At 32.7% G+C, this 25,503-nt stretch overlaps 2 protein-coding genes and 1 long non-coding RNA gene across 5 annotated transcripts; 2 read left to right on the plus strand and 1 right to left on the minus strand.

Moving 5' to 3' along the window:
* Positions 1–4,618: 4,618 nt before the first annotated feature.
* LOC112327841 (uncharacterized) lies at positions 4,619–6,605 on the plus strand. Its single transcript, XR_002982248.2, has 2 exons — positions 4,619–5,031; positions 6,152–6,605. It is a non-coding gene; the product is annotated as an uncharacterized LOC112327841 (long non-coding RNA).
* Positions 6,606–8,926: 2,321 nt separating this feature from the next.
* On the minus strand, positions 8,927–12,294 carry LOC7487352 (pentatricopeptide repeat-containing protein At2g38420, mitochondrial). 2 transcript variants are annotated; one of them, XM_024602672.2, is made up of 3 exons: positions 10,178–12,294; positions 9,182–9,871; positions 8,927–9,074 (listed from the first exon to the last, which is right to left on the minus strand). In XM_024602672.2, exon 1 carries the CDS (start codon positions 12,157–12,159, stop codon positions 10,639–10,641), a length of 1,521 nt encoding a protein of 506 aa, XP_024458440.2. In that variant the 5' UTR covers positions 12,160–12,294; the 3' UTR covers positions 8,927–9,074; positions 9,182–9,871; positions 10,178–10,638. The 2 variants fall into 2 exon arrangements, with proteins under 2 accessions (XP_024458440.2, XP_024458439.2); XM_024602671.2 differs by having other exon boundaries at positions 8,927–9,871.
* An 8,001-nt stretch (positions 12,295–20,295) lies between these two features.
* On the plus strand, positions 20,296–25,402 carry LOC7487353 (TOM1-like protein 6). Of its 2 annotated transcripts, XM_024604046.2 has the most exons (9): positions 20,296–20,755; positions 21,099–21,177; positions 21,426–21,524; positions 22,238–22,351; positions 22,875–23,038; positions 23,143–23,224; positions 23,302–23,387; positions 23,541–23,822; positions 24,190–25,402. In XM_024604046.2, exons 1-9 carry the CDS (start codon positions 20,616–20,618, stop codon positions 25,100–25,102), a joined length of 1,959 nt encoding a protein of 652 aa, XP_024459814.2. In that variant the 5' UTR covers positions 20,296–20,615; the 3' UTR covers positions 25,103–25,402. The 2 variants fall into 2 exon arrangements, with proteins under 2 accessions (XP_024459814.2, XP_024459815.2); XM_024604047.2 differs by lacking the exon at positions 21,099–21,177 and having other exon boundaries at positions 20,607–20,755.
* Positions 25,403–25,503: the final 101 nt, after the last annotated feature.

A 25,503-nucleotide genomic window follows, 5' to 3' on the forward strand; every position in this document is an offset into this window, starting at 1 on the left:
CATTCTCTCTCGCATAATATTATAGATATAGTTGTGGGATATATATTATGAATCAGCGGTAAGCACCAAGAGGTTAATTACTATTTGGCTCTTGAGAGGACTAAAGCATAACATTTCTGTTTTGAAAACTTTGGCTCTTGAGGTGTCAACTCAGCTCCCCTGATGATTCTATTTTAGTTTTTTCATTTTCAAAACTTTTTTTTTAATCGAGTTCTTGCATGATCTGATTAGTTTAAATTAGTTTTGAAATTAAAAGAAAATTATCAAATTAAAAGACAAAAGAAAGCAGTTGAGTCCTTCAATTTACAGGAAGCAGCTATTAAACCCAAAATCCCCTTTTCGTGACGCTGTGCACGTCACGAAAATCTTCATCCTCGGATCCAGATTCAAGAGAGTAGTCTTGAATTGATGAGAGTTTTGGGCATGAAGGTTGTCCAATCTCTGCCACTGAAATCTGAAACTGTTCCCCATCTAAAGTCAGTTGAGTTCAGTCATGCAAGAGTCTGTAGATGGTGTAGCATTTAAGACATGGACTCCAGAGATGTAGCTGTGACCAACACTGCTTAAGTCATATCCAATGACCTTGCCTTGTGCTGCTAGAATATTTGTAATGCAGTCCTTATTCCATGCTGCCAAAGGCAACCCGGAGATATTAACCCATGTAAATGTATCAATAGCTCTGTCTGCTCTTAGCCATGGTCTGATTTCAGTAAAAATTATTTCGCATTCAACAGCTTCTAACTTTGTAGCTTCAATCATGGAGTCATAAGTGTTAAAAGTTAGAATAACTTGTTTTGCTCCCAAAAATTTTAAGCCAATCATCCCCAATCCACTTTGCATCAGCTTTGTTTTGAGAGCAGTATAGTCAACATCAAATGCAATAACACACACAAGAATTATATGCAGCCACTCTACATCTTCGTCCTTAGTTTCATGTATCATTGTTCGTGCCTCTAGAGTTTTTCCACGTTCTGGTGTTTTGACCAAGTCTACATAGTTCCGTCCATCTCTAACGCGTGTCCAGGTTTGATTTGTCTTCGATAAAGCTTCCTGTTTTCCCATTGACAAGTTAATAGATGGTTTACTAAATCGCACCATATTAGCCCTGAGTTTATAGGAGTTAAACCAGATAAGATTCAGCCTTTCTTTGAGGATATCCTGTAGTTGGTGTGATTGTAATGTGACAACACCAAACCGTCTTCCCAATTTCATTTTCCTTCTGGAGACAAAAAGAGAAAAAACTTTTCCATGTTTCTTGAACAGTTGAACTCCTTTTTCAGTTCTGTACAAGTCAGGTCAGCTGGAAAACGTTCAAAGTAGAATTTGAACGACAAGAGTGGATTATGTATATGTTGCTTGATGGTATAGGATAAAGTTTTCATGGGGGATAAGCCTGAGTACTTCAGGTGATTTAGCAAGAAAAGCTTAAAGGTGAAGAGAAAGCTTTTTGAAAATGAAGACAGGGGAGAAACTGGAAGCTGAAAAAGAGAAGAATTTTGGGTGAAGGTTGAGAAGGTAGGATTTAAAGGTTTTAATAGTAGCTGTTTGTGTTTTGAAAGCTATTGTTTAGAGGAAGAACATGGCGGGTAAGAAGAAAAAAAAGGATGAGAGGCTCTGTTTACACACAGTCATTATATGTTGTTGTGTGTGTCGCTTGTGTTTCCTGCCGCATCTCCTACATGTCCAAATTTGACTTCTTTTTTGTTTTTTTAAGTCACTTTCTTATATATCATATCGTAGACAACGTGTATATTTATATCCTATATCCGTATTAAGATATTGGAGCCCTTTTAAAATATATTTACATTTCAGAGGGTGGGGCTATAGTTTGAATGCGTACGGACTCGTATTAGGTAGCATTTTATTTTTGACAATTTGTGATAGAGAAGTTTACGAAGAAAAAAAGTCTCTTATACGTCATGTTTTCAAGGCATGAGAAGCATCTATGACTTAATTTGATGACGGGAAGTGGACTTGGAAAGAGACTTGAACACCATGGAAGGACAATAAATACAACTATGAAGATTTTAAGCCTCGCATATCTCTAGTGTATTGGTATATCTGTGTTTTTGAAGTCGAGTTGCTTCCCACTGCTTTCTTAAGCTGTGTTTGGTGAAATTCTATTTTGTTGTAAAAAGAAAATGTGTGTGGGCAGGGACGGAGCAAGAAAAAAAAATTAGGAGGGGTCAAATTATAAATTAGAGGGATTAAATTTTTTTTTTATTTTTATTAAATATTTACACTGTATGTGGGACTGTGGGTTTAGTAAAAATTACAATTACGTACAATCATGGTGTTTAAAACTTTCACATCTCTAGTTTTTTTGTGTTTCCATATTTTAATATTTTTGAAGTATATATAATTGTTTTTTCTACTTTTTGTTTAAAAGTTGCAAGTGGTTAAGATTTATTCTGTTTTTTTTTAAAAGTATATAATTATTTCAATTAAAATTATTTTCCTTTTGAATTCAAATAGAATATTCCATGCTTTGAATCAAAACTAAGATATTTTATTATGATGTCCACTTTTTTGTAAGTAAAATGCAATATAATCTTAGAAGCATAATTATAATTTGCCAAAAAATGTTTCCATTAATACTACTTAATTTCAACTATATATCATGCTACAACACAATAATCCAAATACAACACAAGTTGATAATTCCAAACAAACTTTTAATTTATCCAACTATTGCAAAAAGATAAAATAACAATTGAAAGGATGTATATGTGTGTGTGAGATAGGGGATAGAACCATGCAAATCTATAATAATCATCAATAAATTACATAATATTTAAATATAGCTATCTATATGTAAATCTAATATCTATAGACTTTATAAAAAGAAATTGAGGAATTATTGATTTTTTTAACAATTCTGAGTAAACTATCTGGCCACTATCTTGCTAGCTATTTAATTTCCCTTTTAAATCAATCTATCTATCTTCATTGAAAAAAAAAAAAAAGCAAGAAGGAGAAACTAGCATTAATGTCTTCTGGAAATCGAATCTTGAATCATGCTGGAGATTATTTTTCCAGTTTTATATATAAAACACATCACTACTTGTATCCAGATAAATTAATAAGGAAAATGAAATGTCATTTGCATTGAAAACACTTCCAAATTCTTCCAAGGAGTCAATATTCCAATCTATATGGAAGATCATGTTAGGACAATGCGGATCTCCGAACTGAAAGTGACAAAGGGTTTGGTTTTATATCCACCTTCGGCTAGAGGGGTGGGGTTGAGACATGAGACCACAATGGAGGGCATTGGTAATTCATTATGGAACAAGATGCCTGTGATCGATGAGCTCGGATATTTTGCCAACCTAGCTAGTTATTATCATCATTGTCCATGGACAATGGCGTTGGGACATCCAGTAATAAATATGCAGTTTTAATTATATGGATTCTAGGGAACCTAACTTAATCATACTACCACCTAATACTTTAATATAAGTAGATTATTATAGTGACCTAGAATATTTATGCCCTTCACCAGTAAAGTGAATATATATTTATTCTTTTTCCTAACTACCTGTTTGCTTTGAATCTTAGCCTACTTTTTGGATCAAAAGTTGGTTAAACTAAAAAAAAAAAAAACATATTAAAACTCATAGACAAATGAAGAGAACGAACTAGAAGTTCTACTGTTTTTCTTCTTCTCTTGGGTGAAAATTATTTCAAATTGTAGTTTAAATTTATATTAGTGTCCTTCCTTTCTCAAAAAAATCTCAAATTTGAACATGTCATGTCTTACGAACAATTAAAACAACTAAATAAACATCACTTCGTGCTTAACTATGCGCCTGCGCATGTTAAATGCATACATGGATGGTAGCTACCTAAGAGATACATGTTAGAAACTCTCTCTGGGAACTGGTTAGCAATTAATGTAGTTTATATATTCTCTTGACAAACCACCTATGGCTTTGGATTCCTTGTCAATCGTCAATTATGTAAGGGTCATTCTACCCCGTATGGTTAATTTTGATTTCCTTAATATTGTTTGGTGTTAGAAATAATTAGAAGAGAAAAAAAGCATGGTGAAAGAAAATTCTTTTTCATATCGTATTATTCTTAAAAGAGAGAAAATATTATGGGCTTGAATTTCGATTACAATGCTCTTGACACATAACTTTTTTTTTTCTTAACCCCTTATCACAAGAGATATGATTGCTTAGTATATGAACACTAACTAAGCCGCTCGTGATGAGTAAAGGATCTAAAGCTTATGAATTGTTAAGATCTTGATAGATTTATTTAACTATTGTGGCTTAATTTCCCTCCCATGGATAAGAAATAATGCATGAATATACTTAAACGCGCCATTGTGAAATGCACTAATTGTAACTACAGTTCATCAGGTGCCCCCAACAAAACAATTGGATTCGGTTTGGTTGTCTTGAATTAAGAATTGGAAGCTACAGGGTATAGATGTAAATAAATGTATTTTGCGTTAGTGATGCTGTGGTCCAAAGCTATTCATGATGGTTGTGACAAGCTGTGTTTGAGGTAAATTGGTTTGCAAACTCATAAGGTCCCACATCCAACTAAGCCTTTTCATTTCTTGCCTCGCAACCACCTTTGAACACACATCTCCATTTACCTCTTTTGTTATAAATTAGTGGACACTGGGTATTGAAAACTGCAGATAGGTGTCCCAAATTCACCATTTTAGGACCTCTCCCCCTCTCTTTCTCTCTCATTTTCTTGAGGTAGTTAGGCTTAATTTCTAGCTAGAGTTATAGTAGTGGCATCGAAGGAAGAGAAGGGGTGTGTGTGAGCAAGATGGAGAAGCAGGGCACGTGCACTACTAACTCATGCACACAGAGAGGGAGACGCATTTCTTGCTGGAGTTACGAGTTACGACTCTTACCTACTATTGATTTTGTTAGCTCCAGTGAGTTAGTTATTCATGTGCCTGTCTTCCTCATCATGATCACTACCACACCTAGCTATATTGCTCCATCTCGGGCACTTCGAGTAGGAGAATCTCCAGTTCAGGTGCTGAATCCATGCATGCAGGTGAGTCGTATCCAAACCAATATCAGATACTAATTAGAATAATTTATCGACTGTGGTTTTTGTGAAGCTATGGCGACATAAGCATTGCATACCCAACTACTTCTCTCTTCTCTTATGGTCGAAAGACATACATTTCTACTGTGTTAAAAGCTCTAGTCATATCATATGTTGACATAGATACACACACAAATATATGTCCGTGTAATAAATATAATATTTGTGAAGCAAAGAAAAAAAAAATGCATTGACTGTGGGGATAAAGATCAAGAAAAGATTTGCACTTCATATATGTCCTTTCTGAGTGGATATATAATATTGTCATATTGCAAATTGCGAGCTGGTGAGTGATATATTTTTAAACAAAAATGTCATGGTGGATAAAGATAGTAATATTAATTAGCAGTGAAGTTTGATCCAACTATCACCAGAGGATTTTCTTTCTGCTATCTCTATATAATCTCGAGAGTTGTTATTTCACAAAAAAAAAATTGCAAAAGTGTCCGGCAGTACTAGCAACTCCAATTAATGGGTTAATATTTATAATTTTTTCGTACTCTATGGTTTTTTTTTTTTTTTTGAAGTAACATTTCTTCTCTCTTTTCTTTTTGGATAATCATTGAAAATACTATAAAGCCAATAACCGAAGTAATATATATATAATTTCACTTATCCAGATAAATCACAGTATATATAATTATATATACGTGTGCAATATAAACAAAGTTTTCTCCAGGATTTCACGATGGTATTGATCTTTTATGCAATGCTTTCTTTTTGTGAAACCAGCATTTAGAGTCTAAAAAAAAAAAGGTACAGAGAGACAGCGACATTTTAGAAGCAAAAGAGTCTTTACATTGACAGGCCATGCCAACCATTATTATATATTGCTTATTGCTGTGCTGTAATTTTAATTTTCATATAATTGTAAAGATTGTAGAGATATATAGCAGTCAACTTTATGTTTTAGACAAGAGTTTTTATTTGAGAATTAATTAATAATATTGTTATGATATTTTGTTTTAATTAATGTTTGGAAGAGTTATGGTTGTCTTAATACATTATTTATTTATATGAATGCAACTGAACTCTTCCGAGATGTTTCTTGTTGATCATTAATTAGGGTTAGCTTCCTTTTCTCTACTCCTTCCACCATTAATTAAGTGGTAGAGGTTGTTAAAGAGGGTGTCTGTCAATGCTGCTCTCATTCTTCACCAATAAGAAGAATTAGGGAAACATGGAGCAAACCAACTGAGGCCTGATTTTCCAAGAAACGTGTGGGATATAGCACTTTGGGGGCTACCATGTAGGGGACAGTACAAGATAGCAGCAAAAGCCACCGTATAAAATGTCTCTGTTCCGTCAAAATATGTAGCTCTTTTCCCTCTCATCCTCGTCGGAATGACAATGAAATGCCATTCACAGCATCTTGCCTTCTTATTAGAAAATGATATATGGCCTTTTACATGTAATGCATATCTTTCGTTTTGCTCTTTGCTCCTTCGTTAAGTTATCATTTTCACTTTTTCAACGATTATATATGTTGCCTTTTATATGTAACGTAAATCTTTCATTTTGTTCTGTCGTTTACATTATCATTTTCTCTCTTTTTTTTTAAAAAAAAAGTGAAGCATCAATGAGTTGTACCTCAACTAATATTTATGTCTTTCCTTTCTCTAAAAGATCTGGAATTCAAACATTTCTTATATAATAATAAAAGCAATTATTTCACATGGAGCATGATCATGCATTGAAATTAATGGACCCATTGCATCAGGATTCAAGTCAGGTTAATCTGGACTTCGCTTTGTTTTTGCTCGTGCGTGTCCATCGGGCCGGCTATATATTCCGGCTGATTTGTAGCCGAGTTTGACCCATATACGACGCCGAGCTTCAGGCTTCGTAGTCCTGGCTCCAATTTGGTGATTCTTTTTTTTTTAAAGACAACTTTGTGATAATAAGAATAGAGTAATTGCACCACTAAAAAAAAACCTGCAACAAATGGATCAAATTCAAGAAATTAATGTAAGCTTTTAAGCGGTGGCACCAGTATGTATATATATATATATATGGTGGTCGGAATCGAGAGATTAATGAGTATTGATTGTGTGGATTAGATCAGCTCACATCTGCATTTTAGATTATTTTTTTTTTAGTTTAACGTGGGTGTCCGAGCCAGCTTGCGCGCACCTCGACTAATCCCACGGGCCCTGAAGTTAACGACCATGTAAGTCTTCAGTGGTCATCATATGAGCAACCATAGGGTTCGAACCTGAGATTACAAAAGAAGCAATCCTCTTGATCCCAAACTCTTACTATTAGACCACCATCTAGATGGTTGTATTTTAGATTTTTATCCCATATGGATGTGGCCTCTTCTTTATACAATATACATAAGCACAATACTGAGGCATAATGATTTACTAAGTTTACGTATTAATTCTTAGTTAATCATTATGTTTTCTTACATCATTTATTTTATATATATTCGATCTCACATCATATATTTTATTTGCAAAATAAAATTTAATTGTAAAGAAAATATAAACATATTTAGATTCTTTTTAATAATATTTGTGATAATTATATACATTAAAAAAAAACTTTACTGATATACTGTTTATGCTGTGTCGTTTCAGAAATGGACGTTAAACTTTCAACAATTGAGAGAGAAGTCCTTGTAGCACCTGAAAGTCCACTTCACGAAGGTCCTTTCAAACGAAAAGGCAGAAAGTGAATGAATTTATTTTTTTTCCTGCTCTTTATGGTGACTTATATGGAGTTGTTCTCCCACTGGAGTTGGAAAGCCAGTGAATTTTTAACAATCCTTTGCCAAATATATAGAATTCTCCTAGGAGTTGTGGAACAAAATTATTCTACCACTAACTCATGCTGAAGGTTTTCACTGTCTCCTAGTCTAAGACTTGAATTTTACAGCTTGAGCCACAAAAGATTTTGATGCCATGAGTGGAAAAGAGGGGGCAAAAGGCAAAAGAAAACTGGCTTAATTTACAGAGTAAAAACTAAAATCTAAATATATCAGCAATTCAAAACAAACACTTGTGATGTGGATTCTCCGACTAAATTCACTCCATAACAATTCCTGGCTAGAGCCAGCTCCAACCAATTTATCACAAACCTAAGCTTGCTAGCTGACCTGAAGACTTCACTGCTATATTCGAGTTTTTAACTGTCTTGCTTGTTTTAGCTAACCCAAAAATAGGTTAAATTTGTAGTTGACTGTATTTCAGGTGCCAGATTAATGATTGCATTAATAAATTGTCCAAAATCACTGTTCATATTCTACAAGCTTGGACAGAAATAGAGCAAATTTAATTTAATTTCAACTCCTCACTCCCTGCAACTATATCAGACTTGCAAGAGGCTTGTGCACACTACTCTAGACAGGTGGTAGCAAGTGACGACAGAGTCTAACACCAGTTGTTTAGTTTGTTCTTCTATCTTGGTGGTCTTCAAATCAAATTCTATTGAGATGACACTGCAAGAGTTTTGGCTGTTTTCAGGGATAGGAAAGGCAGACTTTATACGATTGAAGACGTTGAACTTGATGATATATGATAAAGAAAGTACATGACGAGTGGACACTGGAAAGGTTTAGTCGAATAAGAAATCAACCAACCTATCCCATCTATCAAGTCTATAATCCATATGAAAACTCAACCAATGAAAACCAAGAGTTTGGCATGCATTCACCATCCAGATTCAGCAAGTAAATTTAATAATCGCAAATGCCGTATGAACCTTCACCAAAAAAGATTTAAATTCATGCAAAATACCCGAATGAAGACTATTCTAGACGCTGTGTGCTGGTTTACCAATTACTAGCAAATGATTCACAGGCCTGTCATTGAAAACAATGACATGTAAAGAGATGAGATGATAGCAAAAATACGCATCTATAATCATGTCACTTCATCACCATTAATCAAATCCAAGCATCAATTCCGTGGAGAGGAGGATTAGTGAGACACAGGGCTACATCAGCTGGACTATTTGAAAACAAACAAGATCTGAATTATAAATTTCTGCAAAATAATGAAACTTCCACCAGTAATGAAACTTCCACAAATACCGTACTTCAATCTTGAACCAATCTTGAAGAACATTTTAGGTTTCTAGGATGAACTCATACCTTGATCTGATCAACCTTATACCTCAGAAAGGACCCAGCTTTTAAGGCTACAAGTTCTAAAATAAAACAAGTGTTGGACAATAAACAGCGGTTGAAGCGGTCATTTCGAAATGACAGCATCGAAGAGAAATATACATGGTCACGGTTATCCTGGATTGTGTTCCGGGAAAAAGTGGCCTACTTGAAAGAAAGGGCGGGCACTCTCGTGTTTCAACTCCACTATACTATTAATAGTTGTGGTGTGTACTTACAGCCTCTACGATAAGCAAGTGATTGGAGCCAGTGCGTGGTGAACGGAATAGTTCATCAAGCCATTTCTCGTCGTGACCTCCAAAATAGGAAGAGAGGTACTTTACAAATAGGGGCTAATTGCTTCGCACCTGACTGCCCTCTCGATACCTTCTCAGAGCTTTGTAGCTAGTGCTGGGAGCTAAAAAAGCTGAATAAGTAAAAGAAGCTGCTCCAACATAAAACTATTGATCTAAACCATTTGGGACCTATTCCAGTATGTAATATGATGACATGATACAAATAACAAAAACCAAATATGAGTAACCACCAACAGCTCTCTGCTAAGCTTCCGAACTCTTAACTCAAGCATTTGTTGGAGATCTATATCCTATCTATTAAAGTTCTTGTCTCCCAGAATTCACCTTACAGATGAATGTACTCAGTAGTAAATTTGAGACTCTGCAAGAGACAAATCAAAAGAAATAAATGGACAGGCATTGTGAGAAAGATCATAGGATTGAACTTGAAAATCGATGATTCAAAATTAGTGAAAAAAAAGCAACTGAAAAGAAAAGTGTTGAGGCAAGTTCTTATTAGGTTTAAATTAGTATGCCAATCAAATTCAGTAACTCAAGTCTAAAGTGTTTAGGTTCCATTCAAGAAGGCAAAGTTATCAAAACAAGCAAAACGAGACTGGCCCAGAACACACCACAATAGCATTTACATGCCCATCTTATGCAATGGACACATAGACAGAGAGAATACCTGGAGTTGGATGTTGGTCCTTCAATATTAAGTGCATGTCTTGTAATTTGTAAAATTGGGGAAGGGCCAAAAGGCATAAATATTAGGCATGATTTTGCATTCAGAACAGTCTAGCTGGATGTGCCCATTGAAGGAGAGAATCAAACAAAGGCACCATTAGTGCTCAAACCACATAGGCATCCATGCACTGTAGAACTTAGCTTCTGAATAGAAACATTGAATTTGCAACTTGATGCTTCAGCCATACCAGATCATTTGTATTTTTTAATTTGTTTGAAAATTCATAATCTGCTAGTTAGTTGAAAGTTATTAATGTTGCCAACACTCCACCGATGCATCATTACCGAAAATCCAACAAACACAATTTATTTGTAGATCCACCACCCCAGAAGATGACACTCTCCCTAGGCTCAAAACTTTTCACCACTAACTTCAACCGTTTCTATAGTTCAAAAGGTTTATTACTCAACAGCAACATTCTCACTGCTTAATTGAGTTTGATTTGAGTCCACCAAACTAAACAATTTAGTCTCCACAGAATCAAGTTTGAATCCAGAGCTGAGGAGAAGCGCTTTCCAGGCTCTAGCGCCAGGAGAAACATTCTTACCAACCATTTTCTCAAGTAATTTGAGTGCTTTACAACTTAGGTCTCTATGGCATAAACCACAAATTATCTCATCAAACATCAAACTCTGAGTGCATAAACCCTTATCCAATGCTTCCTCAAATAAACCACATGCTTCAACAATTTTACCATTGCTTGCCAAGCCATCAATCATTATCCTATATGTCTGCATATTTAGCCCAATTCCTTTCAATCCCATCTCCCTCACAAGCTCACCTGCCTTACTAAGTTCTCCAACCTTACACAACTGCTTCACTAACATATTATAAGTAATCAAATTAGGCTTGCATCCCAATTCCTCCATACTAGCAACCATCTTGATCCCCGCTTGGACATTATTTTGCTTACACAAACCATTTATATACACATTGTAAGTATAAGCATCAGGAACCAAACCAAAAACAAGCAACTCATCGAACAACTCATCCGCCTTCAAATAGTCCTTATCTTCAATCACCCCATGCAAAACCATAGTGTAGCAAAAGATATCAGGCTTAATTCTATCTGATTTCATGTGATTCAAAACATGCAAAGCATCCAAACCCCTTTTTCCTTTCACTAAAAATCTAATAACATTACTATAATCCACCATTCCAGGGAAAAATCCTAACTTCCTCAATTGCTCTAAAAACCCTATGACCTCGAATTTAGTTGCATCTTTCTGTTCACAGAGACATGACAACAACAAAGAATATATTTCTGCATTTACAATAAACCCATCATTCACCATACAATTCAGCATCTCAATAGCAAAACCCACCTTTCTAATCCTACAAAGAGCAGTAATCAATACCTGAAAAGTCGATTCTTCCACTCGAATATTCATAACCTGACTCTTCAACAAGATTTCAGGCACCAACTTTAAACCTTTACTGTTTCTACAAAGAACTGAAATCAGAGTATTGAGTGAGTAAACAGAAGGGACACATCTAAACTTTGGGATTCTGTAGAACAACTCAATTGCTTCATGGGTTTTATTAGTTCTGCCATAAACTTCAATCAGATAAGCAAAAGTAGATTCAGGTGGTTCAAAGCTTTCAACTTTTTCGAGATGGTCAAGAACTGAAGGAATGTGATGGAATTGAGAGGTTTTAACAAGGGTTTTGAATATAAAGTCAAAGGCTTTAGGGGCTGGTTCAACATCGTAGATGCTAAAGGAGTGAATAAGAGAAGATAGAAGATGGGGTTTGTTGGGAGATTCTTGTTGCGGCGGTTTTAGGGCTGATTGTTTAAGAGATTGCATGGCTTGTTGTTGATTGAAAATTCTGTGCCATCTGGCCTTGTAAGGTGAGTATGGCCATTTCCTGTGTTTTCTTAGGAAGAAACTAGCACTCTTCTTAGAAGTGCAACTAGCCATTGTTGTTGGGATTCTGGAAGAAGATCAATCTGGGAGTATAGTTACAACAGCATGTTGTCAGATTTTCTTACCATGTCACTTCATGTTTGTTGAAGTTGAAATGCTTCAGCTGGGAGTTGGGGAAACTTTGCTTAGGAAGGGAATGGGCCACAACACATAGCCCAGTTCATTTCCAAGAAGAATGGAAATTTTGCTTTTTTATCCAACTTAAGTTTTTTTTTTTTTTACCCAGTATATCTGCATTGAATGGGCCACAACACATAGACCAGTTCGTTTATTTGTTTTATATTTTTCAAGTAAAATCTTCAAATGCTTTGGAGAATGTACTTGGTTGTGTGATGTAAAGTATTTAAAAAATAAATTGTATTAAAATGAGTTTTAAAAAAAATTTATTTTTATATTAATACATTTGAATTATTAGAAAATATTAGAAAATATTAATTTATTATTTTTTTCATACTAGATATATTTTTGAAACACAATTTTGATAACAAAAACAAACCAAGTCTTTGTTTTCAATTAGAACCTTCAATTATAATCCTAAAATTTATTTCCTATTTATTTCAAAGTTATAAATTTTAACTCGTTAAACTAATTTTCTATTTTAAAAAAATTCTTTGTTTACTAGAAAACACATTTCAACTACTCATTAAATATCATTAAATAAACCAACAGCGTTTGATCAATTATATTTTTTATATAAAAAAAGATTAATACAATCAAATTAATTAATAAGGTATTATAGTGATTTTCCATCATTCTTATATATATTTATTTTATTCAGGCTATAACTATGTCTATGTGCAAGGACGAGCATCATAACTACTCATTAGATATCATTAAATCATATGATTTCCCATCATACGATTGCTTCTTGGTGTGATTGGATGTGAAAGCATTAAATTGACCCACAACACAATTAAAATAGAAATATAAAAGTGTCTCCTAGCATGATCATATACAGAAGAACAAGTTTATCTCTCTAGTATGCCTAAAATTATTAGTTTGGGGGATCAAGAAATTGAGTAGAAAGAACTTGAAGTTATCTAAGTTGTTGAACAAGAAAGACTTATTCTCTGTGAGTAGGAGACGATCAAACATGGATATTTTGAGTAGTGATTTCTTGAATGATCGTACATAAGGACTTGGTTGAACCATTGATGTGATTATGTTTGAACCATATGTGTTTGAATAAGCTTGAAGTTTCCTACCTTGTTTATTTATTTTTGATTTTTTTTAATTATATTTTTAAACTAATAGAGTTTATTAAACCCAAACAAGTTAATAATCTGGATTTTAGATTTTAAATTTTTTTATATATTAGAAAAAATTATATTGGTATAGTCAAAGCCACTTATCTAATAAAAACTAAATAAAGATGTTTTAGAAATAGAGGGTGACATGAGTATAAATAAAACTAGTGAGAGAAGGGAGTGCAGAATTTAAAAAAAAATAGAAAAAAAAGTGGTATTATAAAAAGAATGTGGAGATATATAAAAAAGCATTAAATAATTTCTTCATAGTCTAAAGTATTTTTATAAATACCTTTCTGATCATAATTTCAAGTGGACCTTGCACTTCATACAGTGATTTGACGTAAAAAAAATCTTGATTACACTAAGCATGCACTTAAAATTGATGGTAGATGCAACGGTCGATAGGTATGGCCAGATGCAATTATCACCACCATGGATGGATTTTTAAAGATATATGTAATAATTCTGAGAAAGGAAAGGGAAAGGTCAAATTCCAAAAGCAATTGCCCTTCACTTCACAACGTGCAGGATGGAGGATGACTGTATTTCCATGACGTCTGCCATCATGGTGCTGGCCCTGTAGGCTGTAACAAATGATGGAGATGAGTGTGACTAGATTTTGCCTTGCCTTTGACAGGAAAAGCACTTCCTTCTTCTACCACAATACTTGCACGTGTTAATGGAAGTAATTATAAAGAATTGCTGGTAGAGGTTGGTGCCTACAGGTTTTAAAAAATAGGAGAAGAAGAAGAAGAAGAAGAAAGTTATTTGTTAAAATTCAAAATTATAAAGAATAGGTTTTAAACCGTATTTTTAAAAAAATTAAATTTTTTTTTTGTTAAAATTTAATATGTTTTGAATCGTTTTGATGTGCTGATATCAAAAATAATTTTTAAAAAAATAAAAAAATATCATTGGCATGCATTTCGACACGAAAAGTTATTTGAAAAACAACCGCAACCACATTGCCAAACATACTCGAAGAAGCGGCATAAAAAACAAAAGAAGTTGCAACTGGTGCTCAGCCGGTTTGGCCTTGCATTTTTATCCAGAATGATTGTGTTTTAAAAATGTGTTTAATATAAAAAAATATTAAATTAATATTTTTTTAATAATTTTAACGAACTAATAAAAATATATTTTAAATAATATCTAAAAATTAATGTAAAAAAATATCCATGTCTTGGAGAATTCGTTTGAATTGTTATTAAACTAAAAATATAATCGTTTTGAAATTCTTTTTCATCAAGATAGATTTTCATTACAAAATAAGATTAATATGTGCATTTAATAAAATAAATAGAGAATTATATATGTTAATAAACGATAACAAATTTGTTTATCTAAAGCAAAAGGTGAGTTGGGAAGTTAAGATAAAGAAGTATATTAAGATATATAATTTCATATCACATATAGCTTTTCAATTTTTTTTATTTAATTATAGAACAATAGTTTTTTTTAATATAAATCATTTTAAATAATCACAAAACATATATTTCTTAAGTCTAAAATTAATTTTCTTATTAACTTATTTTTTTGTTTATCTTAGTGAATGCAAGGTTTTAAACTAGAATCATTGTTTCTGTTAAAAATATATATTTTATGATTGTTAAATAAAGTTAAAACAAATATCAAAATATTATTTCCATAAATTTATCTATGATTGAAAGCTAAAACAATCTTAAATATGTTATCATCATGTTCAAAATATATTTAAAAACAAAAAATAATTTGTATTAAATTTTCATGAACAATTTATTATTAGTATTATTATTTTCATATTAGATACATAATAATGGAAATAATATTATTAAAATTCAAATAAAATCATGTAATATTATTTAATAACCATGTAAAAACTTAAGAGTTAGTGAATCAGCATATTAATTATTTGTTTTATAGTACAAAAAAAAAGACATAAAAGGTCAGGCTCAGCGTCTGGCCTTGCTTCTTTTTTTTCTTTTTTTATTAAGGGAGCAAACAATGTCTCGTCCGATGATAAAAAAAAAATGGCTCATTGTTTGCTTGCCTAACTTCCCACAATCAAGTGGCTGGAAAATAAGCAAAAACTCTCTTTTAGTTTTTTTGAATCAAACAACTTATTTTTCAATTGATATTTTACCTGAAAACACATGAAAAACAACATACACAACTCAATTAACTCACTTGTGCCCTTAAAGTTTTCATAAAAAAGTCAAAAAAATAAAAAATCAACCTGAGACCTCAGATATTCTCAAGCTTCAATCTACTTTTTCAGCCGATTTGAATGTCAATAACCAACATCATCCAACTCCCCGAGTCAAATGAAAAATTTAGACACCAAACCTGATTATTTTTATAGTTGTAATCGTGACAACTAATCATTTTCTTTCTTTGCCCGTTGTTTTTCAACGAGTCTTTCTCATTTATCCAAAATGAAATCTAAAATGAATAAAATGAACTTGTGAATCAAAATAAACATTGGCAAGAATTTAAAATCAAAATTTTGTTCTATGTGTTTTACTATTTAATCTCTTTTCTTTTCATGTAGTATTTTTATCATAATTTCAATACTAATTCCATCTAATTATATCATTGAATTATGTAATTAAAAGGAGAAAAACATTTGAAAATGAAAAAAAAAAAAGACAGTGAAGCACTATAAGAAATCCCGATTCCTTTAGAGTTGTAGGTAATTTAACATTATTCTATTAAGATCTTGTATATTCAGAAGTCATTTATTTATTTATTTTTGAAATAGGAGATTATGAGTTCGAATTCCTCTCTTCTATTTAAACTACTACTAGAATATTTTTGAGAATGAGGGTGGTTTGTTTTCCCCTTTTATTTTATTTTTTTGATAAAATCTGATATAAATGGATTCTTAGTCCGTTGTTCGATTAGCTAAAAGAAGAACTAAATTAACACCTATGAAGAGTTGAAATAAATTAAACACCACTTTGATAAACAGTTAATGTGTTATTTTTTTCATTAAATTATTTAATTACAAATATGTCAAGAAATATATGTGTTTTCTCTGTATAGTTTAAGATTATAATTTCAAAATTTAAGAAACCTTAATTTTGAGAACTCTTTAATTTTATCACCGTTGTACACCATGTTAGGCTAAATAAATATTTGAAAGTATGGTAAAAGTTACTTTTCAAAGTACCTTTCACTTGAAAATATATTAAGATAATATATTTTTTTAATTTTTGAAAATTTATTTTTGATATCAACATATCAAAATGATTCAAAAACACAAAAAATAAAATAATTTAAAGCTAAAAAATTCAAAAAAATTTAAAAGCACAGTTGGATCGCAATGTTAAATGGAGCCTAAGTGGTCATCTCAAAATACTGGAGATACTAGATTGGTTGTCCGCATGATGCTGCAGGCCGGACAAAAAAACTTTATAAAAAAAAAACATTTAGGAGACGATTATGTTTTGATAGAAGTAAGAGAAATTTGATAACTGAGTTAAATCTTGATTAATTTAATAATATGATAAAAAAATAAGGTAACAACAAGAAATAAATAAAAAATATTACACCTAAGCTAACACGTGAAACTCATAACCTGGACATGAGAAATGTCCATACTACGTGTCTATCATGTATCCTAAGTCTTGAGGTCGAGAAAATTCAATAGGAAAAAAATTGATAATAAATAAAAAATAAAAAAAAAAAAATTAAGAGACAAATATAGATCAAGATATTTAATATCGCAACATGGATCATTTACATGTTTGTGTTTAATGAATTTATTTATTAAAATCAATTTATATCAGAAATCAGCACATATATAAAATTATTGAATAAAATAAAAGGAAACAAATATGATGCAAGGCTCCACATATTGAAAATATTATAAAAAAATAATTTTTAATATTTTAAAAATAAATTTAATCTATATAAAATAAAATAAAAATTATAGATGAATCATACTAATCTCCTAAAAAATTAAATACGCCCAATATAATTAAAAAAAATTATTTCCATTTAAAAAATGTTAAATAAGCTAAAATAATTATAGAGAATGAGTATTAATTAAAACTTAAACAAAAAAAAAGGGATTAAAAAACATGTAAACAAAGTATTAATTAAAAAAAAAAAGAAAAGAATGAGAACATGCGCAGCTAGGCCTAGAAAGTCAGGCCAAGTGCTTGTCCCTTCAAGAAATGGCATGAGAACGGACCTTTTTTTTTATAAGTTAATAGGGGGTCACCCTAATTTCTCTAGAAAAAATAGACGACGTGTCATCTGGATTTTCAGATTTCACCCACCATGGTGATCGTAAAAATAAGGTTCATGTTTTTTTAACCTAAAAAATCATTTTCAATCTATTTTTTTTTTACCAAAAACACATAAAAAAGCATACTAGAAACCTTGTTAAACGAATCCATAGTCTAAAAAAACACAAAAACAAATGCCTCAAAACCTAAAATGATCCTGAAATAAAAAATCATTCCAAGCTCATATATATATATTTTTAGGTACTTTCAAGGTAAAAAAAACACATAGTTCGAACTTCTATCATTGTATGAAATCATTTGACACAAAAATAAATAAATTTAGTGGTTGTAATCGTCACCAACGATACCTTTTTCTCTCCACACTGAAATCCAATGAGTCCCTCTCTCTTCCAACCATAAAGGACTGAAAAATAAGGAAAATAAAGTTTGGTACTAAAATTAAATTTTTAAAAATTTAAAGGACTAGTTACTCAAGAACTGGAAAAAGATAGGGGATGAAAATGAACTTGTAAGATAAATTTCAAAGTCACCATCTAGTTTACTCATTTTTTTCACTTTAGTTTTTTATCTTTTAATTCAACCCTTCCTCCTAAAAAAAATATAATTAAATGCTAATTTAGATTCAAAAATATTTTTAATGTAAAATAAAAATTCAATGATCAAATTAAAATTTTCAAAAAAATATTCACTGCTGCAATTCTATAATGACATATAAAATGATGTAGAAGTATATAGATAAGCCGAGTTTCCCAGAAGAAGGCTCGAACCCACACACCATCACCTTGCGAGTGAGGTTTGTATGGATAAATCACAGATTACAAAAACAAATATTTATTATAAGCAAGAGTTTGATAATAAAATTTAGAAGTTTCCATTCTTCCAAACAGTCATCTGTGTAAATTATTCAGTGGAGGGATACCAATAGAAAAAAAGGGCATGATCTTTTCTAATTATTAATACGATGAACTTTATTTTATCTAAGAATAAATATTTTTAAAAATAAAAATATTTATTTTTAGATAATGTTTCTAATATGTGCTACATGATTTGTTTCTTTTTATTTAATTAATTTCATGTGCATGTCTATTTTTATTATCGTTTGATTGAATAAAATTTTGATTTTAATAAATAAATTCAGTAAAAACAATCGAGTAAATGTTCTATGTTACGAGATCAAATATATTGATTTGTATTCATTTCTTGTTTTTTTTAATTTTATTTTTATTTATCGTTAATGATTTTTTCATTTAAATACTTATCAATTTATTTAATTAGATGTTTGTATAAATTTTATTATTTACACTTATAATTTTTTTAGGTAAAAAAACATGTTAGAAAAGCATGTATATCAAATTGTTTTGTTAAAAAAAATATACAACCAAGAGCGGAAGAAATAGCTAGTGTCTATCCTATTCCTGATACTGGGCAAGCTGTTCATTGTGAATAGCCATTAATTGGAGATTATTTTTTTTTAATCATTGGCAAGCTTCAAACCTGGGCAAGCAGTTCATATCTCTCTTTTATTTATCTTTTTAGATTTAAAAAAAAAACTAAATCATATTCAAACGGGTGAATTCATGAAAACAATTATTTTTCACCACTTTTCCTATATTTCATTAAAACAAATATTACTATATCAAACCTGGATTCTCCAGAAAAAAAAAAAAAAAAAAACTTGCAGGAAAATATTTGATGACGTGGGACAGTGTGCAGTATTTGGCATAAACAGCCTCACAAAGGATGCTCGTCATAAATGAACTTTCTTACAAGTAAAATCGAACTGCTTAGAAACAGCCAAAACAATCCTATGTTTACAGTACAATGTCTAATATTGGCAATATCTCTATAAATTTTAAATTTTAAATTATGGTTATGATTATTTTTTAAAACATTATTTATTTAGAAATATATTAAAATAATATTATTTTATTTTTAAAATTAATTTTTGATATCAGCGCATTAAAACATTAAAAAAATATTAATTTAAAATAAATAAATAAATTTTAAATTTTTTTAAAAATATTTTTAAAATATAAAAACAAATATATTCTTAATTTTTTTTTTGTTTTTTGCACCATCCATGTTTTGTGGGTTGCATGACAAAACTGACCTCCACTTTTCTTTAACAGACAAAGCCCCACCCTGATTGATTCTGACCTCTGATAATCATTTTTGTCCATTCTACGACCACACCCTCTAATCTCTCTCTTTCTCTCTCTCAAATTATTCTGACAAAAAACCTGTTAAGTGTTTTTTTTAAAAAATATATTTTAGTTTTTATTTTTTTAATATTAATATATTTAAAAAGTTAAAAAATATTTTTAAAACATAAAAACAAATAAACTTAAAATCATAAAAAGAACACCCAGAAAGGGCAGAAAAATAAAGAAAAAGAAAAAAAATTGGTCCATAAAACTAAAATAAAATAAGCAAAAGGCAGGATCAGATTCTCCTAACATACAAAAAACCATTAATCATGCTTTATTCTCTATTCTAACATACAAAGACACAAATATTATATTTTTCCTTTCACAAAAACACTCCTTTTTTAAAGAAAATAAATGTAAATACATGATATTTCTGTACGATGTAAGACAATTTTTCTAATTTAAAGAAATTTGTTTATCAACTAATAAAATAATGTATAGGGAGAAATAAGAAAAAGGAAACGACATTTCCGCGAAGAGAAGGCTGAAAGAAAATGGCGAGTCAAAAAATAATGAAAAGAAAGGGGAGAAAATCAATGAGAAGTGACCCAGATAAAGAAAGAAAGAGAGAAGGAAAACAACCAAGAAGGCCTAGATTGATTTTCTTTCCTGCCAAACAAGAAAATAATTAATAAGAGAAAGAAAGAGAGAGACTTTCTTTTTATCATCATCATCACCATCACTGTCACCTTCAATTTTGTCGTCAAACAACACTCCCAGAAAACGAGCTAAACACAAGTAAAGAAAGAGAGAGATTGATGGCTCTTGCTATGGGGATGGGTTTGGGTTCGTCTTCTTCGGCAACAGTAGCCGTTGATAAAGCAACAAGCGATCTTTTAATCGGTCCTGATTGGACCATGAATATTGATATTTGTGACTCCGTTAATTCTCATCACTGGTAATTCCTTTTTTTTTTCTTTTTTAACTCTTTTATGTTTTTATTCAGAATTTTACGTTTTGATAACAGGTGGGTTTTTTTATCCTGTGCATTTGTATACGTATGTTTATACGTATACGTACGTGTTAAAGATCCTGCTTCTTAATTCTCTTAGGTGTTGTAACTGAAATTGAAGCTTACTTCTTTGTTAACGATTAATCAGTATGCTTTGTTTTTCCGGAAAGAATTTTAATTTTATAAGAAATAATTTATAAGAAGAAATGGTGTTTTTTTTTTTCAAGTGGGTTTTTTTTAGACACTATGTTGTGTTGTTTGGTGAGTTATTTATTTATATATATATCAGGCAAGCCAAAGATGTAGTGAAAGCTTTGAAGAAAAGGTTGCAGCACAAGAGCCCTAAAGTCCAACTACTCGCTTTGACGGTAGCCTTTTGTTTTCTTGAATTCACTAATTTTTCTATGTTTTTTTTTAAGCTTTTATTTCGATTATGGTTTTGTCGAATTCAAATGTGTGTTTTGGAATGTGAAATTCTTTTGATTTTTGCACCAAAATATGGATTTGAATTATCTATTTGGCATTCGAGGAAGCTCTGCTGTTTATAAAGTTTTCTTTCTTCTTTTTTTTTTGGTTTTTTAGGTTTGCTTAATTGAGTGCAAAATTTTCTCTGTAGCTTTTGGAGACAATGGTGAAGAACTGTGGTGATTATGTCCATTTTCAAATTGCTGAAAAGAATGTATTGGGGGAAATGGTGAAAATCATAAAGAAGAAGGTAACTCCTTGAATTCTTGCTAGAAGTAATTATCCACAATTTTACCATCTCTGTAGAGATTTGTTTTCTTTTTTAATATGTGTTAGAAATCAGTATATATGATTCCCTTCTTTAGAATCCTTTGTAATTGTAATTCTGTAGCCATTCTGTTTTCAAGATGTTAAATTCTGAACTCCAGCAACCAAAAGGATAAATGTCAGCAGAATGTCTAATAGTCAAATGGAGTTTTGCATATACATTAAAGAGGTGGAACCATTTGTGTTTTGCAATTGATACATTGTTATGCTGTGTGTTTTATGGAAATTCCAGCAATGGTTGTTTATCTCAAACCTTTTAACTAGGCCAGCCAAAATATTTCAGGAGAAATCATAATCGGGTTTATTTAAGAGTAGTATAAGCAAAAGTTTCGGCCCATCTTAACTAGGATAACAGATAAATTGTTTTGATATGATTGCCACTTATTGGTGCCTTTGCCATAAAAACCACAGTGCTCAATGAGCTATTTGGTTTTGATGTCAAAAATTCCATGTTATGTTGTCCGAGGCCTCCATTGATCTCAAATAAGATTGAACGTGGTTGATTTTTCATGAGAAAGTCGAAACCTTGATGTTTGTATCTTTCTCATCTAATCACTCTTCATCAAAAACAAAAAAGGGGCTACGCTGGGGGAAGCCTCAATCTTAACTTAACACATATTTTAAATGGTTGTGCAGACAGATATGCATGTGAGAGATAAGATTCTGGCTTTGCTTGATTCGTGGCAAGAGGCATTTGGTGGGCCTGGAGGAAAACATCCTCAGTATTATTGGGCATATGAGGAATTAAGGGTAAGTATCTCGCTAAAATATTCTATTATTTTATTTGATGTGCTCTTGCTGGGTTCAGTATGTGTGCCAACTCTTGCATGAAATTTTTACTTGGTTGACTTTGGAAGTGGGGCAATAATCATTGAATGCTAGACTGATAAGCCCCTGATCTAAACATAATTTATAGGTTTTGTATCCAACCAAATATTGTTGTGGATTACAGTGCGCTGTCAAGTTTTTAATTTGGTTTTTAATTTAATTTTTAATGCTAGAAAGATATGGTCTTGATTTAATTTGATCTGTGTTAAAAACAATGCATGATTCATAATAAGAGTGCCATCAAATGATGCTATAGATGATTGCATTCAAATGAGATGCAAGCCAAGTTCTTTGGATGGAATATTGCTCATATGCTCTTACATGCCTTTATGACAGCCAGATCAAAAGTTTTTTCATTCATAGTAGTTAATTAACAAATTATGCCATATTACATGGAATCTATACAGAAAGATTAATTTTTAGTTACGGGGTGTGCGAATGGCAGCGTGCTGGAGTTGAATTTCCCCAGCGATCATTAGATGCAGCTCCAATATTTACACCACCGGCAACCAATCCAACATTGAGGCTTACCCAACCTGGTTATGGAATGCCTAGCAATTCTTCTAGAAGACTTGATGAAACAATGGCTGCAGAGATTGAATGCTTAAGGTTAGGATCAACCGCTGGTTTACGTTGTAGTTGTCTATGATGTATTCTCAAAATTGCCAAATCTCATGTTTTGTATTGACTGATATTTTTCTCAATTATCATAGTTTGTCAGGCTTGGATTCCATGTGGGATGTTATGGAGCTCTTGAATGATATGCTGCAAGCTGTTAACCCTGGAAACCATGAGGTATGTGCAGTGAGCTTTTTACCTTAGCGAAACAATTGAGGAAAATATTTGAGATGTGGCCCTGCTTGTCTTCTCAGGCTATAAAAGATGAAGTGATAGTTGATCTTGTCGACCGGTGTCGGTCGAACCAGAAAAAGTTGATGCAGATGCTAGCTACAACTGGGTCAGTTACTCGTTAGATGTCTATTTTGCTGAAAACATGTTTTTGATATAAGACTGGTAACTGTATGCTTGCCTTTGTTTCTCCATGCATGTGTGTGCTGATCCCATGCAGTCTGGTGTATGAATATCTGAAAGTACCTTGGTCATGATGCAGGGACGAGGAACTTCTTGGTAAGGGTCTTGAACTAAATGACAGTATGCAAATCTTGCTTGCAAAACATGATGCTATTGCTTCTGGCTCTCCAATGCCAACTCAAGTTACAAGCTTATGCGCCAAACCAAGTGAAGGATGGTCCTCAGACATCAAGCCAACTGAAGCAAGGGATGCCAGCCCAAGATCTACAACTAATTCCACCACACCAGTTCCTAATGCGACAAGGAGCGCTATAGATGAAGAGGATGAAGAGGAGGATGGCTTCACACAGCTAGCTCGGAGGTAGCTCATGCTTATGAAAATAATCTTATATAATTTTTCATTGGTGACCTGAACTATTAAATTATTTTCACATTACATTACACAAGGGAGATAGCAGATCTACCACTACGGAACCCATCGTAAAGCAATCATGAGGTAGGAAATAAACCTTGACCATAACTATGGCCAGTATGTGGAGCGACAGGAGCAGTAATTGGTGAATAAAAGACCACTCAATTTATTTTACTATGGTAGCTGGCCAACCTTTATGGAGATCTTACAAATTATTTATCCGTTTCCTTTGTTCATGCTCTGCATCATGGGTGTTTACCAAGACTTTGGTTTATCTCGAAGCAGTAATTGCACTTGTTTTGTTCTGTGAACACAGGCATTCCAAAACACGTTCCATGTCATCTCAAAGCTCATGTGGAACAAACGGGGCTCTTGTGCCATTGGATGCTGGCGTGCCCATTGCATCAACCTCTTCCCCATGCAATGCTCTGGCTCTTACTGATCCACCTGCACCAGTAAGAACCATGAAAGAGCAGGACATGATTGACTTTTTGAGCCTCACCTTGTCAACATCAACCTCCCCTCACACCCCACCAGTCTCCAAAACCATGCCTCAAATACATGTTTCCTCCAACACACAAGGTTATCCGTACGTTTCTCAAACTTATCCTGTAAACCATGGGCCCATTCCATACAACAGCTATGTCGTTCCATGGGCCCAGCCTCAAACTCAGCAGCACCAAGTACGACCTCCATCTCAACCCCAGTTACAGCATCAAACTCAGCAGCACCAGTTACCACCTCCATCTCAACCGCTGCAACAGTTGCAACCTCAACCCCAGCAGCAAGCAGTGCCTCAGCCTCAGCTGTACTTGCAGCCCCAATCTCAACCACAATTACAACCTCAGTTCCAGTTGCAACATCCTCGGTACTCGTCTTGCTACCCACCTCCACCCTGGGCAGCTACAACTGGTAATCTCAACAACCAAAATCACATGTCTGCTACAAATAATATGTTTTCATCTCCCCGGGCCAACAAAACTGCATCTTATACACCGGTGCAAGCTGCTAGACCTGTGCAACAATTTAACTCATTTCCCACAAAAGCAGGCAATGGATCAACCATGAATGGTGATCCTTGGATGAGTTCCACCTCTAGGATACCTGCAGCTCCAGGACAAAAGCAGTCCTTTGTTCCCCCATACAGGTTGTTTGAAGATCTAAATGTTCTTGGAAATGCTGATGGAAGGTATAAAATGACTAGCAGCAGACCACCAAGCCTGGGATGATCTGGCGAAAGTATGGTGGGTGGGAGGAAGTGAAATGTTAGTGGGGAATAGGGTGAACAAACTGGATATATCTTTGTGAATATGGCTAATGCCTGTTGTGTGGTCTTTCAGTTTGGGGTGTGTAAGAAGGTTCATTTTTAGATGTATCGAAGAAGGTTGAGGCGATAATAGCTCTGCATTCCCCCATTGATGGGTCGTACATCCACCTCTTGGGTAGCTTCTGCTGGTTATCTCAGCACTTGACTATGATTTTTCCCGATATATGAAATTGATGTGGGATTTAGTGGTTTTGATCTTCAATTAACCTGAATTGCGAAAAGCAGCCAGGCTCTTCATTGGAAGCTTGTCCTGGCTTCATCACTCCTTCCACGGTGTCATTTGTGGAGGTAGAACTTCCGTGG

This window comes from Populus trichocarpa, chromosome 6, assembly GCF_000002775.5.
Source record: "Populus trichocarpa isolate Nisqually-1 chromosome 6, P.trichocarpa_v4.1, whole genome shotgun sequence".
In the NCBI taxonomy this organism is placed as follows: domain Eukaryota; kingdom Viridiplantae; phylum Streptophyta; class Magnoliopsida; order Malpighiales; family Salicaceae; genus Populus; species Populus trichocarpa.

Bases quoted from the DNA above. Each gene is read 5' to 3' on its own strand.
- LOC7487352 (XM_024602672.2), bottom strand. From the start codon at position 12,159: ATGGCTAGTTGCACTTCTAAGAAGAGTGCTAGTTTCTTCCTAAGAAAA.
- LOC7487353 (XM_024604046.2), top strand. From the start codon at position 20,616: ATGGCTCTTGCTATGGGGATGGGTTTGGGTTCGTCTTCTTCGGCAACA. The intron at 23,225-23,301 runs GTATGTGCAGTG...TTGTCTTCTCAG, and splicing joins TTAACCCTGGAAACCATGAG to GCTATAAAAGATGAAGTGAT. The intron at 23,823-24,189 runs GTAGCTCATGCT...CTGTGAACACAG, and splicing joins TTCACACAGCTAGCTCGGAG to GCATTCCAAAACACGTTCCA.